The following is a 15,713-nucleotide window of genomic DNA, read 5'->3' on the forward strand; positions in this document are numbered from 1 at the left end:
TTGAGGCACCATATCTCTGTCATCAGTAACGATACAGGGTAGGAATGGTCGGTGTTGGTCATGAGACAATTGATGAGCAAGCAGAGATGCACGTATGGCCATCCGCTGATTTTTGTGAGTTTGACTTAGAGTATGGAGTACCTTTACTTCCGATTTTTTAACCTTCCCCATTGCATGCAAATGTCACACGGCAGTGGGAAGATCACAATTCATCACATTTGTCAGTTCTCGAGTACACTGATGTGGATCATTGTGGATTAATGCTTTTAAACAATCTTCATCAAACTCCGAAGGTCTTCTTGAAAGTGGAGAAGCACTAATGTCGAAACGATGCTCCTGAAAACGGGAAACCCATTTCTTGCCGCGCTCTATCCAATAGTATTATCCGCATACACTGCTCAATTGTTTATGCCTGCCTCTGCTGCTGTCAACCCTACGTTGCACTCAAACAGAAGAATATGTAGGAAATGTTTCGATTTCTCCAACTGGCACTCCATTTTCTAGCGTCCACAGCTCCATTGAGTATCTTCAAATGACGAAATGACAATACGGAAACTCAAATAGCAACAATGAACTAAAAAAAATGAGAATCGATAAATAAACCCATATCAACCGGAATACCAACATGCAAAGTGAAAACACTACTAACTTAAGCACCAACCTAACGTTTCGATCCTTACGTCGTCAAAAGGATGAACATAAACTACTCATCAAAATCTAATACAGTATGAGTTATAACACTTATTACAGCAACTGTCATTACACCACCTTCGTTGGCCTCTCCATCTCACAACTGAACTGTCGGCTTTCAACCTCACCCATAACTCGGGCTACGCTACAGATCAGTCTGTCAAGACGACCTCCATTCCAAAAAACAGAAGGAAAATAATACCAAACCAGTGGAAAGGAATCGGGAGGGTCAGCCAACCCGTGGCGCCTTCAGAACGATGTTGAAGATGAAGTATACACTAAACGTGGAGCTGACTCACCTTGATGTGCCTGTCGATCAGCCAATTAAGCTCGATGTCGTCGTCGTCCTCACCGAACGGATTGATGAGCACCTCCGCGACCTTCAGCCATCCGATGTAGAAGCAGAACTGCAAGCGAAGGTCAGTGTTCAAATGTGGGTCTACTCTGTCATATATTTGTCTTTGATAAGCTAAGGGTCATGCAAAACAAGGCTGCACAGGAATAACATTCCCAGGAGGTTTGGTTTACCTCAAACCAATCTGTTCGATTTCGTCTTGTACCTCATCTAGATTTTCTGTCGAATGACGAAATTTAACACTCTGCAATCTTTCATCTTTATTCTAATTTCCAACGGGTTTCTTTAGATTTTCTTGCCATCCTCACATTTACTTCTTTAAAACTATTAGCATTTTTATAAAACTAAAACAGTCATAACAACGATTAAGTTATTTAGAGCTAGTTTCACCCCCATTTCCGTTACAACTGCAGAGGAATTGGCTAAAACAGCACCGTATTTTATGCAAAGTGTGACCTTAACTAACTTAATTTTTCCTTAACAAGAAAGAAAACATAAGCAGCCACTGTGCGAATGTTGCCACTGTGGCTATGCCTTCGGAGCTTATACTTTATTACTAGCTGTTTATTTAATCTGTTTGCTTTGTTCTCTACCAAACGAAATTGTTGCGATTTCGAAAATTTATAAACGGTATACATAAAAACGCACCTTTCTTCTAAAATGTTCCATGAATACCCGCAGTTTAAGGCTTTTCCGTGAACATAATGCAGTAAATACAATGATTTTCTTTCGGTAAGGAGATCCTAAGACACAGTGCTCAACCTTGAGGTAACGAACGCACAGAACTGATTATAAGTGGTATCTTTCTGTGACTTATAACAAACAAATAAATAATCTTTCTCGACAGGTATACACAAATCTTGCTCGAATGGAACTGTGTGTATCCCGATTGGTTAACGTGTTTCTGTCGGCATAAGCCAATAAATACTGTAATAGCCTTTACATTGTCAAAATTCTGTTACGTCTCGTGACGTATTAATGAATTATCGTAATGTGATTAAGAAAACTATTTCAATCGAACGCAATGTTTGCCATGTGCAATTGGTGACTTAGTTAAAGTGAAACCAGCTAATGTCTGTGGCTACCTTTCATGCTACTATCTAGTTGACTGATAAGCTACACCATGGAGCAAGAACTCACAAAAATGTAGCGAGAGTGGGTCTTACATAGGGGGTTAACTTAGACTGAATCGATTTCATGAATATATCAGTTACGTCCAAGCATGACACTATACATACATTTTGTATCATAATTAATACCGAAAACTGACATGGGCGAAAGTATACGGTAACAGAAGCACAAGTTTATTTATTCATAAAAGTAATACAAGCATCGACGAGCAAAAACGACGATAAAATTGTTCGTCTTTTCCTGTTGCGGGAATCACGTAACGTGCGAGCATTAGGGAATGCAGACAGTGCAGCGTATGGATGTTTCGATCACTCCGGGAAGCGTGCGCTGATAGTCGGAGTCGTTAAGGCGACCACTCACGATAAGCAGAAATCCGAGTTCGTGCCCTGGTCCGGTACAATTTTTTACATGTCACGAATGATAGTACATCTACAACCAACGCGTAATACAGCTGATATCAAAGAATTAGGAATCAGCGAATAAATTTCGTGATAAAAGCATAACTATTACGTAAACATAGGTCCGCAAACAATCCGCCTGAGAGTTAATTGCGAAAGCATGGTGACCAGTCACCACTGATTTATGTATAAAATACTGTCGTAGTTAGTACAAATAAATTAGAAATGTGTGGGCTCAAATTTCACCCAAGGACTATCCTAACAAGAAATAGAACACAGCGTCAGCACACTACATGTTTCAATTTACTTATCCAGCTGTACCTATTAAAGAAGGTGTTCCACGTGTCGTCATTGCATTTGGATGCAATAGTGCACTCACCTCTACAATGGTGAGTGCATATTGCATCCAAATGCAATGACGACACGTGAAACACCTTCTTTAATAGGTACAGCCGTATAAGTTAAAAAAAAATGGTTCAAATGGCTCTGAGCACTATGGGACTTAAGTGCTGAGGTCATCAGTCCCCCAGAACTTAGAACTACTTAAACCTAACTAACCTAAGGACATAACACACGTCCATGCCCGAGGCAGGATTCTAACCTGCGAGCGTAGCGGTCGCGCGGTTCCAGACTGTAGCGCCTAGAACCGCTCGGCCACTCCGGCCGGCTCAACTGTATAACTAAACTGAAATATGTAATGAGCTGATGCAGTGTTCTATTTCTTGTTAAGATTGTCCTCGGGTGAATTTTTTTACACACTCCCCGATCATGTAGTAAATCTGGACAACGGACAACCTTGTTAATTGCTGCAGACTTTACTTCTGAGATGACCCCAGAGAAAAATACGCAGAGAACTGAGGACAGGTGACCTTGAACGGCATGGTACAGGCTCCATCTATTCATCTTGGGTCTTATTGCTGCGTAAAACGTCGTCTTATACCAGCAGTAAAATGTGTCTGTGCCCCACTGGTTCATCTACTACTTTTCCCAACCTTAGGCCATGGATGAAATTTGAACCCAATCAGATGATGACTTAATGGAAAAGTTTACATTTCAATGACATTTCTGCTATCTTCAGTATTTCATATTGAAGTCGGTGGCGGATCGTAACCACACATGAGCATTTACCTTGCAAATGGATCATTTGCAGATCCACGTTTAGTAGAACGCTTTTGCTTCCGTTGTTATATACTATCACCCCTGTCAGTTGTCGCCGCTATTGATGACGCATGCTGTGCAATATATATACACATGTACATAATTTTTTCGTAGGTGTGAAACATAAGAATAGTAAGGACTATTGCACTTTTCTCCGACTGATCCGGCGCTCCCCAATAAGCAAGCGACGAAATAAATAGCATTTAGGTACTGAATGTGTATACTGCTTAAAGTAACCAGTACTGGAACAGCTATGGTGTTTAACCAGTTCTTATTTTGAATAATGTGAGTATTTACGATGCATCTAGCCACTAGCCTTCCTTTCTGACTGCGCCATAGAAGTGATTGTTAGATTTTTCGACGATGGTGGTACGTGCACACGAAACACGAGCATCAGAGTCTCCGCACTCGTGGGAGGGACCGCTCACCTGGAGCACAGTGAAGAAAGGGACGTACATGTCGAGCCCGCTCGCCGATTCCTCATTGCCCACGAACTGCCGCCCCATCAGCGCCGACATGAAGTACGTGTACACCGACAATGTCACCACCTGCAACATAATAATAATAATAATAATAATAATAATAAACTCAAGCCCAATGACCATCACTATCATTCAAATCATCACCATCATTAAAACCACTACCACCACCACCACCACCACCACCACCACCACCACCACCACCATGTGAGTCATCACCCAAATCATCATCACATGAATCAACATCACATCTTTATCCACATCACTACCACCATCTGCATCACCATCAGCGCCCTCACCATCAACGTCACTACCACATCATCATTCTTTCCTCATCAAACTATGAGCATGCAAACTCAGAAAGGTCACAATCATCAAAGTTTCTCGAGGTATCATATTTGGTTAGAGGTGTATGTGGATACAAGAACTGGGGAAATCCGCAGTAATAGTTGCTTTGCGGAAAAAGCCTGTGGCGATGCTGATACCCATTTGTATATGCGGGCCGTCTTCAGGCTGCTGCCTCGGAGTGTAGCGGCAGTGGGGGTACCGGGCGCGGTTGGGCCACCCTCTCCCCAAGGGGAGTGGCGGGTTCAGCGGCGTTCGCGGCGCATGAGGCGGAGGGTAAATGTGGAGGCTGGCCGTGTGGCATCGCCCGCTCTGCCTGTGAGTGGACATGTAGCTGCTCCTTCAGCAAGGTCCGAGCAGGCACACGGGGGGAGGGGTTTATTAGTTATTGGGAGCTCCAACGGTAGGCGGGTGATGGAGCCCCTTAGGGAAATAGCGGAAAGGTCGGGGAAGAAGGCCAGTGTTCACTCTGTCTGCTTGCCGGGTGGTCTCATCCGAGATTTGGAGGAGGCCCTACCGGCGGCGATAGAGAGCACTGGGTGCACCCGACTGCAAATTGTTGCTCATGTCGGCACCAATGACTCCTGCCGTCTGGGTTCAGAGGTCATCCTCAGTTCGTACAGGCGGTTGGCGGAATTGGTGAAGGCGGAAAGCCTCGCTCGCGGGGTGGAATCAGAGCTAACTATTTGTAGTATCGTTCCCATAACCGATCGCAGTCCTCTGGTTTGGAGCCGAGTGGAAGGCTTAAACCAGAGGCTCAGACGATTCTGCGGAGATCTGGGGTGCAAATTTCTCGACCTCCGCTATCGGGTGGAGAAATGTAGGGTCCCTCTGAATAGGTCAGGGGTGCACTACACGCCGGAAGCGGCTACAAGGGTAGCGGAGTACGTGTGGAGTGCACATGGGGGTTTTTAGGTTAGAGAATTCCCTCCCTAGGCCCGACAAGACGCCTCCTGAGACGCGGCAAGGTAGGAGTAGGCAAAATGCAACAGGGAATAACAATATTAATGTGCTAATAGTAAACTGCAGGAGCGTCTATAGAAAGGTCCCAGAACTGCTCTCATTAATAAAGGGTCACAACGCCCATATAGTACTAGGGACAGAAAGTTGGCTGAAACCAGATGTAAACAGTAATGAAATCCTAAACTCAGATTGGAATGTATACCGCAGAGACAGGCTGGACAGTGAAGGGGGAGGCGAGTTTATAGCGATAAGAAGTGCAATAGTATCGAAGGAAATTGACGGAGATCCGAAATGTGAAATGATTTGGGTGAAGGTCACGGTTAAAGCAGGCTCAGACATGGTAATTGGATGTCTCTATAAGCCTCCTGGCTCAGCAGCTGTTGTGGCTGAGCACCCGAAGGATAATTTGGAAAATATTTCGAGTAGATTTCCCCAGCATGTTATAGTTCTGAGTGGAGATTTTAATTTGCCGGATATAGACTGGGAGACTCAAACGTTCATAACGGGTGGCAGGGACAAAGAATCCAGTGAAATTTTTTAAAGTGCTTTATCTGAAAACTACCTTGAGCAGTTAAACAGAGAACCGACTTGTGGCAATAACATATTACACCTTCCGGTGACAAACAGACCCTAACTATTCGAAACAGTTTACGCAGAACAGGGAATCGGCGATCATAAAGCGGTTACTGCATCGATGATTTCAGCTGTAAATAGAAATATTAAAAAAGGTACGAAGATTTTTCTGTTTAGCAAAAGTGACAAAAAGCAGATTTCAGAGTACCTGACGGCTCAACACAAAAGTTTTGTCTCAAGTACAGATAGTGTTGAGGATCAGTGGACAAAGTTCAAAACCATCGTACAATATGCGTTAGATGAGTATGTGCCAAGCAAGATCGAAAGAGATGGAAAAGAGCCACCGTGGTACAACAACCGAGTTAGAAAACTGCTGCGGAAGTAAAGGGAACTTCACAGCAAACATTAACATAGCCAAAGCCTTACAGACAAATAAAAATTACGCGAAGCGAAATGTAGTGTGAGGAGGGCTATGCGAGAGGCGTTCAATGAATTCGAAAGTAAAGTTCTATGTACTGACTTGGCAGAAAATCCTAAGAAATTTTGGTCTTATGTCAAAGCGGTAGGTGGATCAAAACAAAATGTCCAGACACTCTGTGACCAAAATGGTACTGAAACAGAGGATGACAGACTAAAGGCCGAAATACTAAATGTCTTTTTCCAAAGTTGTTTCACAGAGGAAGACTGCACTGTAGTTCTTTCTATAGATTGTCGCACAGATGACAAAATGGTAGATATCGAAATAGACGACAGAGGGATAGAGAAACAATTAAAATCGCTCAAAAGAGGAAAGGCCGCTGGACCTGATGGGATACCAGTTCGATTTTACACAGAGTACGCGAAGGAACTTGCCCCCCTTCTTGCAGCGGTGTACCGTAGGTCTCTAGAAGAGCGTAGCGTTCCAAAGGATTGGAAAAGGGCACAGGTCATCCCCGTTTTCAAGATGGGACGTCGAACAGATGTGCAGAACTATAGACCTATATCTCTAACGTCGATCAGTTGTAGAATTTTGGAACACGTATTATGTTCGAGTATAATGACTTTTCTGGAGACTAGAAACTCTGTAGGAATCAGCATGGGTTTCGAAAAAGACGGTCATGTGAAACCCAGCTCGCGCTATTCGTCCACGAGACTCAGAGGGCCATAGACACGGGTTCACAGGTAGATGCCGTGTTTCTTGACTTCCGCAAGGCGTTCGATACAGTTCCCCACAGTCGTTTAATGAACAAAGTAAGAGCATATGGATTATCAGACCAATTGTGTGATTGGATTGAGGAGTTCCTAGATAACAGAACGCAGCATGTCATTCTCAATGGAGAGAAGTCTTCCGAAGTAAGAGTGATTTCAAGTGTGCCGCAGGGGAGTGTCATAGGACCGTTGCTATTCACAATATACATAAATGACCTGGTGGATGGCATCGGAAGTTTACTGAGGCTTTTTGCAGATGATGCTGTGGTGTATCGAGAGGTTTTAACAATGGAAAATTGTACTGAAATGCAGGAGGATCTGCAGCGAATTGACGCCTGATGCAGGAAATGGCAATTGAATCTCAATGTAGACAAGTATAATGTGCTGCGAATACATAGAAAGATAGATCCCTTATCATTTAGCTACAAAATAGCAGGTCAGCAACTGGAAGCAGTTAATTCCATAAATTATCTGGGAGTACGCATTAGGAGTGATTTAAAATGGAATGATCATATAAAGTTGATGGTCGGTAAAGCAGATGCCAGACTGAGATTCATTGGAAGAATCCTAAGGAAATGCAATCCGAAAACAAAGGAAGTAGGTTACAGTACGCTTGTTCGCTCACTGCTTGAATACTGCTCAGCAGTGTGGGATCCGTACCAGATAGGGTTGATAGAAGAGATAGAGAAGATCCAACGGAGAGCTGCGCGCTTCGTTACAGGATCATTTAGTAATCGCGAAAGCGTTACGGAGATGATAGATAAACTCCAGTGGAAGACTCTGCGGGAGAGACGCTCAGTAGGTCGGTACGGGCTTTTGTTAAAGTTTCGAGAACATACCTTCACCGAAGAGACTAGCAGTATATTTCTCCCTCCTACGTATATCTCGCGAAGAGACCATGAGGATAAAATCAGAGAGATTAGAGCCCACACAGAAGCATACCGACAATCCTTCTTTCCACGAACAATACGAGACTGGAATAGAAGGGAGAACCGATAGAGGTACTCAAGGGTACTCTCCGCCACACGCCGTCAGGTGGCTTGTGGAGAATGGATGTAGATGTAGAACACTAATTAATTTGATGTTAAAAATTTAAGGACACTTCAGTCTTGCGATTTTCGCCTGGTTGTATGACATGTACATAAATAATGTTTGTAAAATCTATTATTCTTTTGTACATACTTTATATTTGCAAGTTCACATTGCAACATTTATTACATTAAACAATGTAGAATGTTACAATAATTTTACATTATGATAAATTAAAGTACGTTTGAAAAACTAACTGCATTAGTAACACTGAACAGCAAGCAAGGAATGAAGACAGTTTGTAACACTACTGCGTTCGATTTTTCAGTGCTGCGGAAATCTTACGAATTACGTGAGGATGCCTTAACTTTTTTCTTGTATCCTCAGTCTTCTTACTGGCAGTGTTCGTTAGCAGTGTTCGTCGTATGATAACGTTGCCGTATCTACACCTGAACAAATGGATAATCGCTCACCCAAGAACTAAATCACATTGAAATAGTGCTCCGGTACTTCTCCTGAGTACCTGTCGCGTTTTTTTTTCTTTTTCTTTTTTCCACAAGCTTTCGCTTGAGTAATTCAGATTTGTTCTCTTAGGCTAGAAATTGTCGTCGAAATAGTATTATAAGCTTGAAGACGGAGTTAGGGCGAAATCTGCATAAGGCAAATAAGTGGAAGGATATCCCATTGTGAGAGGGGCTCGACGGAGAACCTCCGCAAACAATGCAGCTGTATCCTTCGGCTGCAGGAACTACATGGAAATCACTGTTAGTAGGTTACTGTAATGTACGGATACGATGTACAGGACATCGTGAAGGCTGAGTCCTATTTCAGCATCCCATCAACTTCAGCACTAACAGAGGGTTTATGCACAAGGACGGAAGAAACGAATGCACTTTTGTAGAAAATAACATGCAGAAAAACGTTGGACAATACATTGCAAAGAATAGTCCCAATGAATCTGTCTGAAGTAGGTGATATTACGACCGGATCTGTCGTCGGTTCCTTACAAAATAAATATTACTTTTCATTCTTAGATGTCCTCATGTCTACCATTAAGTAAATTTTTTTAGTCGCGGGTGTGTAGAAAAGAAAGTCATGGCAACTTTTTATACCGTGCCTCTTGCTGTTCATTTAAATATTAGTTCCAGAAGTCTCACGATGCTATAGGAACAATTCCCACCAATTCCGGTAAAGAAAAATAAAGTTGTGCATTGGACTCGAAGTCGGGACATCCGTACAAGGTGGAGGACGGGTCGCGCCGTTCCTGGAGACAATTTTGATCTGTCAGGAAGGTTCAGGAAGAGAAGTTCAGTAAGTGAAGTTCAGTAAGTGACTAAACTATATATGCATCGTCTAAAGTTCAGGGGTCGTCATGTGAAAGGACAAGCACAGATTCTGGCTAAGGCACTAGCGTCTAATTCGAGAGGACCGATTTCCTTAGTCTCTTCACACGAATGCAGGGATGCTTAACTAACTTATTCCTGTCTCGTCTTCTACAAGTTTCACCAGTCTCTAATGACATAAACGGAACGTTAAAATCTGAGCTTATTTCTCCGCTTCTTCCATGCTTTCTTTCCTCCCCTCAGACCAATAATACACGAATGTTTTAAGGCGCAGTCAAATAAAAACGAGTCAAATGGAGAAAAGTAAGTAAACCGCCTATTATTTCAAAAGTAATCGGCTTAGCTGTTAATACTTTTATGATAAACGGCCGACGCACATGTTAGCAAGGTTGTTTCGTGAACGATCCAGAAGTTTCGCTGGGAAGCCCTTACGCGTCCTCCATACAGCCCTGAATTCTCTCCCCACGATTTCCACATTTTTGGATCCCTGAAGAAAGAAATACATTCGTGGCTGTCGATTTGCTTCGAGCGAAGAGATGCACGCCTGGGCACAATCATGTTTCAGTAGGCAGGTACAAAAATTTTTCCATGAAGGCGTTGACCGTCTTGTCTCACAGTGCGATAAGTGTATGAACAGTTTTGGTGATTGCTTTTGAAATAATAAACAGTTTACTTACTTTTTTCCATCTGTCTCTCTTGCATTTGACTGTCCCTCGTATGTAATCATAAATACAATTATGCGCATGTGATGCAGGATCAAAAACCTGAAGCGAAGCACAGTAGGAGGTCCTGAATTGTCTGCCGATCAACTTTTTGTTTACTTCAGTTTTCAGCAGGGTGTGACAGTTTTCGTGATCTCCCTCCTGAAAGCCCAGCGGTGTACGAAACTGAGCACGGGAACAGCTAATGTTTGTAACAGTTGAAGTCAACAGTGTTGTGCTGTGCACCTGTGTTGACTATGAAGCCCTGTGTCTTCTGTTCACGAGTGCGTTGTGAAATCCTAATAAAGGGCGATGTTTAACGCAGGGTACAAAAGCAAAACCTTCGTATACCCCAAGCTAGCGAATATTTTCCACTGTATTAAAAAGCTGCCTGCGGACATAAAACGTTGGAAAATCATTAATCACTTTCAAGTGACTTGTCAGAGAAATCGTTTCATTCTAACATACACTGATGAGTCAAAACAATGTGACCACTGCCCATCACGAGACGAAATGTCGCCTGGTGGCGCTGTGAACACGGACACGTGATGCGATAAGAAAAGCATATAAACCAAGCAGAGACGAATGGGAAATCATTCTAGCGACGATAATGGCCGCAAACGGGGGAACCCAGTGACATAAGCGACTTCGGAAAAGGGCAGACTGCCATGATCCGGTTGGCTGGTTGGTTGATTGATTGGGGTTAAAGGGACCAAACAGCAAGATCATCAGTCCCTTGTTTCAAATGTGGTCCATTCAGATAGTGTGACATCTCAGAGAAGTCATAACGATAAAAGGGAAAAGGCTAAAACAACGTAAAAGTGCAGTCATGTCGTCAATGGTAAAAACAAAATGAGGTAAGTCAGCAAGAGAGCGACCCCAACGCTATGCTAGCGGCAGGAAATATCCCACCTCTGAAGCAGTAGAGGCAAGACCAGCTGCAACTTAAAAGCGTGCAACCGCTAGAATGTAGAAGAGCATATGGGAAAGGAGACTAACCAATCCTAAAAAGTGATAAAAACAGAGTAAAAGGGGGAAGAAAAGACGATCGCGACCAGGGAGGAGCGTCGGGAATCTCAAAACACAGCTTACAGTGGGAGATACCCCACCGCTCACCGCCCTGCCCCAACACCACAGTGAGACTAAAAACCTTAAAACTGAGAATAAAAACCACTTTCCCGGAGGAAACCGAGAACCAGTTCGAACATCCGGGAACCACCAGCCAAAATCAAAGGTAAAGTGCGGGGGAGTCTGTACTTATCACGCAGAGCCAAATGAAGGGAGCATTCACCCAAAATGTGGGCTACTGACTGGAAGGCTCCACAACCACAAAGTGGGGGTGGCTCATCACGCAAAAGAAAACCATGGGTCAGCCTGGTATGGGCCATGGTCCGGCGTCTGGATACGAGCTGTTCGGAAACGGCGAAGCTGGTCTGCTGTTCGAACGCTACTGTTTTGAGGGTCTTTAAAAGGTGTTCGCAAATGGCGAAACCACGAATAGGTGACAGGGTGCTGGACCTCGTGGATGTCCAAGACCTGCCCCTCTGTAAAACAGGATAGGCGGCGATCCGTGGCAGATCTGACAGCAGAGTACAATGCTGGTGCAGACATAAAGATTCCACCTCACAAGGTTCGATGCACGTATACTGAGGTAAAAACAGCCATTAGATAGCGATATGCACATACAAAGATGGCAGTAGTATCGCGTACACAGGATATAAAAGGGGGGGGGGATGCATTGGTGGAGCTGTCATTTGCACTCAACGCTATTCCTTTGAACCAGTTCCCGACGTAATTATGGCCCGCTGACGGGAATTAACAGACTTTGAACGCGGAATCGTAGTTGTAGCTAAAGACTTGGGACATTCACTATCGGAAATCATTAAGGAATTCAATACTCCGAGATCCACAGTGTGAAGAGTGTGCCGAGAAACCCAAATTTCAGGCGTTATCTCTTACCACGACAATGCAGTAGCCGACGGCCTTCGCTTAACGACCGACAGCAGCGGCGTTTGCGTATAGTTGACAGTGCTAACAGACAAGAAACAAAGCGTAAAGTAACCGTAGAAACCAATGTGGGACGTACGACGAACGTACCTGTTAGGATAGTGCGGCGAAATTTGGTGTTAATGGGCTATTGCAGCAGACGAACGATGCGAGTGCCTTTGTTAACAGCACGAAATCGCGTGCAGCGCCTCTCCTGGGCTCGTAACCACATCGGCTGGACCCTAGACGACTTGAAAACCGGGGTCTGATCAGATGAGTCCCGATTTCAGATGGTAAGAGTCGACGGTAGGATTAGATTGTGGCGCAGTCCCCACGAAGCTATGGACCCAAGTTCTCAACATGGCACTGAAGAAGCTGGTGGTGGCTCCATAATGGTGTTGGGTGTGCTTGCATGGAATGGACTGAGTCCTCTAGTCCAACTGAACCGATCATTGACTACAAATTGTTATGTTCGGCTACTTGAAGACTTTTAGCAGCAAGTCATCGGCTTCATGTTCCTGAACGACGATGGGACTTTTATGGATGACGATGCGACATGTCACCGGACAACAAGTGTTTACTATTGGTTTGAAGATTGTGGACAGTGTGAGCGCAGGGTTTGGCCAACCAGATCGCCCGATATGAATCCCATCGATCACATATGGGACATAATCGAGATATTAGTTCGTGCACAAAATCCGGCACCGGGAACACTTTCGCAGTTATGGACATCTGTAGAAGCAACATGCCTCACTATTCCTACAGGGCATTTCCAATGACTTGTTGAGTCCATTCGACGTCGAGTTGCCACACTACGCCGGGCAAAAGAAAGTCCGCCACGATATTAGGAGGTATCCCACGACTTTTGTCACCTCAGTGTACTTGAACATTGGGGTCCGCAACAGATGTTCGCGTGTCGACCCAACAGCAGCATCATTTGCGACTGCGGCGGGCATGTGATCATCGAGACTGGACCGTGGGTCAATGGAAACCTGTCGCCTGGTCACGTTTATAGATACACCAGGTGGATGGTCGGGTCCAGATACGCCGTCACCAAGGAGAACGGCTGCTCGAAACAGTGTGCAATGGACGCAAACCGATGGATGCAGTATTATGCTACAGGGTACACTCACATGGGCTTCTGCGGATCTTCGAAGCCACATGACAGCTGTGGACTATGTAAAAATTATTGCAGACCACTCACATCCCTTCATGTTTGATGTCTTCCCTAACGGTGATGGCAACTTCCAATTTGATTCCCTTCCGTGCCACAAGGCCAGAATCGTGCCACACTTGTTTGACGAGCGTGACAGTTGACTCATGATCGTGTCTGAGATGGAACACATCTGGTACTCTACAGGGCGCCAACGCAGCACCCACTAACGACTGACCCCTAATTTACGAAACTTGCGTGACTTGTGCGTAGACATCTGGTGCCACTCTTCGGAAACCTATCATGGCCTTGGCGAATCCATGGCACGCAGAATCGAATCTCATAATGGCCACAATGTTTTAGACGATCAGTGTAAGTTACTTATGTATGGGGTATAACTGAGCGCACTGTTGGCATACGACTACTTTCAAAGTTTTGACAGTTAAATGTAAAAAATTATATAATAGAAATTTGGAATACAAAGTTGGGTTGAAAAATTATGGAAATCATGAATATAAAATATCAATTTTTAGCTACACTTCTCCCAACTCGAACCCAGTGCTGTGAACAGCAGGAATAAACAACTGGCCACTGGACGCTGATAACTACTAATAGATAAAGTTCTCATTTCAGCAGCAGCCTGTTGAAACTAGAAAAAGAAAGATCACAGAGGAATGTGAATACTCACATACATATTTTAGCGAAGATTACGTAAGTTCATGACGGGGCCTTCCACGCTAGTGACGCGCTGTTACATTTAGCGAGGACGAGCTTCGACAGTTTAGAGTCGAGGCACGTACCGAGGTTAGTGTTTGGTCTTCTTACCGTTCACGGAACAGGAATTTAGAATGGAACCCCAAGGCCACATATTTCGAGAAAGCGTCCACAGAAGACGGAAGTTTAAGAAAATATGCGGGCACTTGGTGGGAGGGGCTATGTGCGTTGAGCACGTGTCTCCTTTGGGAGAGAAACCCTCTGCTCCTGTCTCCTTCCTCTCTACGTTTTTGTTTTCTTCCTAAACTTATGAAAATCTGTGTAAGTTGGAAGTATTTTCCTACATTATATTCATGTTTCTCTGAAATTTCATACGGTACGTGACAATGTTTTTCAGTTACTGCTGTTCCCTGGAGATAAGAGTACTTTCCAAATTATAAATGAAAATTGTCTAAATTTTAGCGTTACTTCTGTGAGATGCACGTGTAAGCATCATATTTCTTGCGGATGCATAAAATGTAAATACGTTTGAATGAACAACAATGAGCCATGGTAAACGACCACAAAGATTTTGAATGCAGTAACAATTTTACATTGCGGGTGGAACTTCCTTAGCTAGTAGCTTTCATGTTAGCAAATATAGGGAAGATAGCCCTAAGTATCATCACTTCAAATATGAATCAGGATTATTACATCAAGGTGAAATCATAAAGTAGTAGGGGTGCGAATGGGGACTTTCAATGCAACTATACTTACTGCACATCGCTGGTGAAGATTTCTTTGCGAACGGGAGGAAATCTTCACCAGCAGGTACGGGATCGATAGGAGCCAAAGTGATGGAGAAAGGACTTAGGGAGGAGAGTGAATTGAAGTTCGGGTTGGTTGTAATAAGGAGAGCAGGCTACGATCAAAAGCTGAACAAAGCGGCAACTTTTACAAGAATATAGTTGTCTGCTTAGGAAATTCTGCCTAGTTTACGCGAAATTGTAGCGAACTGGCGCAGTAAATACGTATTGGGCACTTATCGAGAGGTAGATTAAATACCGATCTGTAACAGAGATTTAACCCTTTAGGCGAATGCCTCGGTGATTCCTTTGGAAAAGCAACTACTAGTCCCTTAATCCAACCTTTCTAATGGTGGCAATGCTTAGTTTTTTCCTCCCGTAATGTAGAAACAGTTGATAAATCGTGATTACAGAAATTCAGATCGTAGCATTAAAATGGAAGAATGCATCTGCAAACAATTATCTGTTTGATCAGTCGAGTAGAAGCTTAAGAATTCTAGTTACACTACTTATTTTAATCGACTCAACTGTGGATTCTTGGTGAAATATTGTATATTTTGTTAACAAAACGAAAAACTTTTTTGTGGCTTTGTTTAGCAAATTTTATTATTACTTTACTGTACGTCCTAGGTTTCGGGTTATAAGCCGATTTTCTTGCACACCACTAATCCCAAAGATGAGAACCATGTGAATATAAATATGTCAATTTCTTAATCTATCGA

At 43.6% G+C, this 15,713-nt stretch overlaps 1 protein-coding gene across 1 annotated transcript in view; it reads right to left on the reverse strand.

Moving 5' to 3' along the window:
- Positions 1-15,713, reverse strand: part of LOC126259782 (bestrophin-4) — a 568,776-nt gene that overhangs the window by 70,845 nt on the left and 482,218 nt on the right. The window contains exons 6-7 of the mRNA XM_049956790.1: positions 4,161-4,280; positions 990-1,097 (exon numbers count right to left, since the gene is read on the reverse strand). Coding sequence (XP_049812747.1) covers positions 990-1,097; positions 4,161-4,280 — 228 coding nt within the window. The remainder of the gene's footprint in view (positions 1-989; positions 1,098-4,160; positions 4,281-15,713) is intronic.

The sequence above is a fragment of the Schistocerca nitens genome, chromosome 5 (assembly GCF_023898315.1).
Source record: "Schistocerca nitens isolate TAMUIC-IGC-003100 chromosome 5, iqSchNite1.1, whole genome shotgun sequence".
NCBI classification, from domain to species: Eukaryota; Metazoa; Arthropoda; class Insecta; order Orthoptera; family Acrididae; genus Schistocerca; species Schistocerca nitens.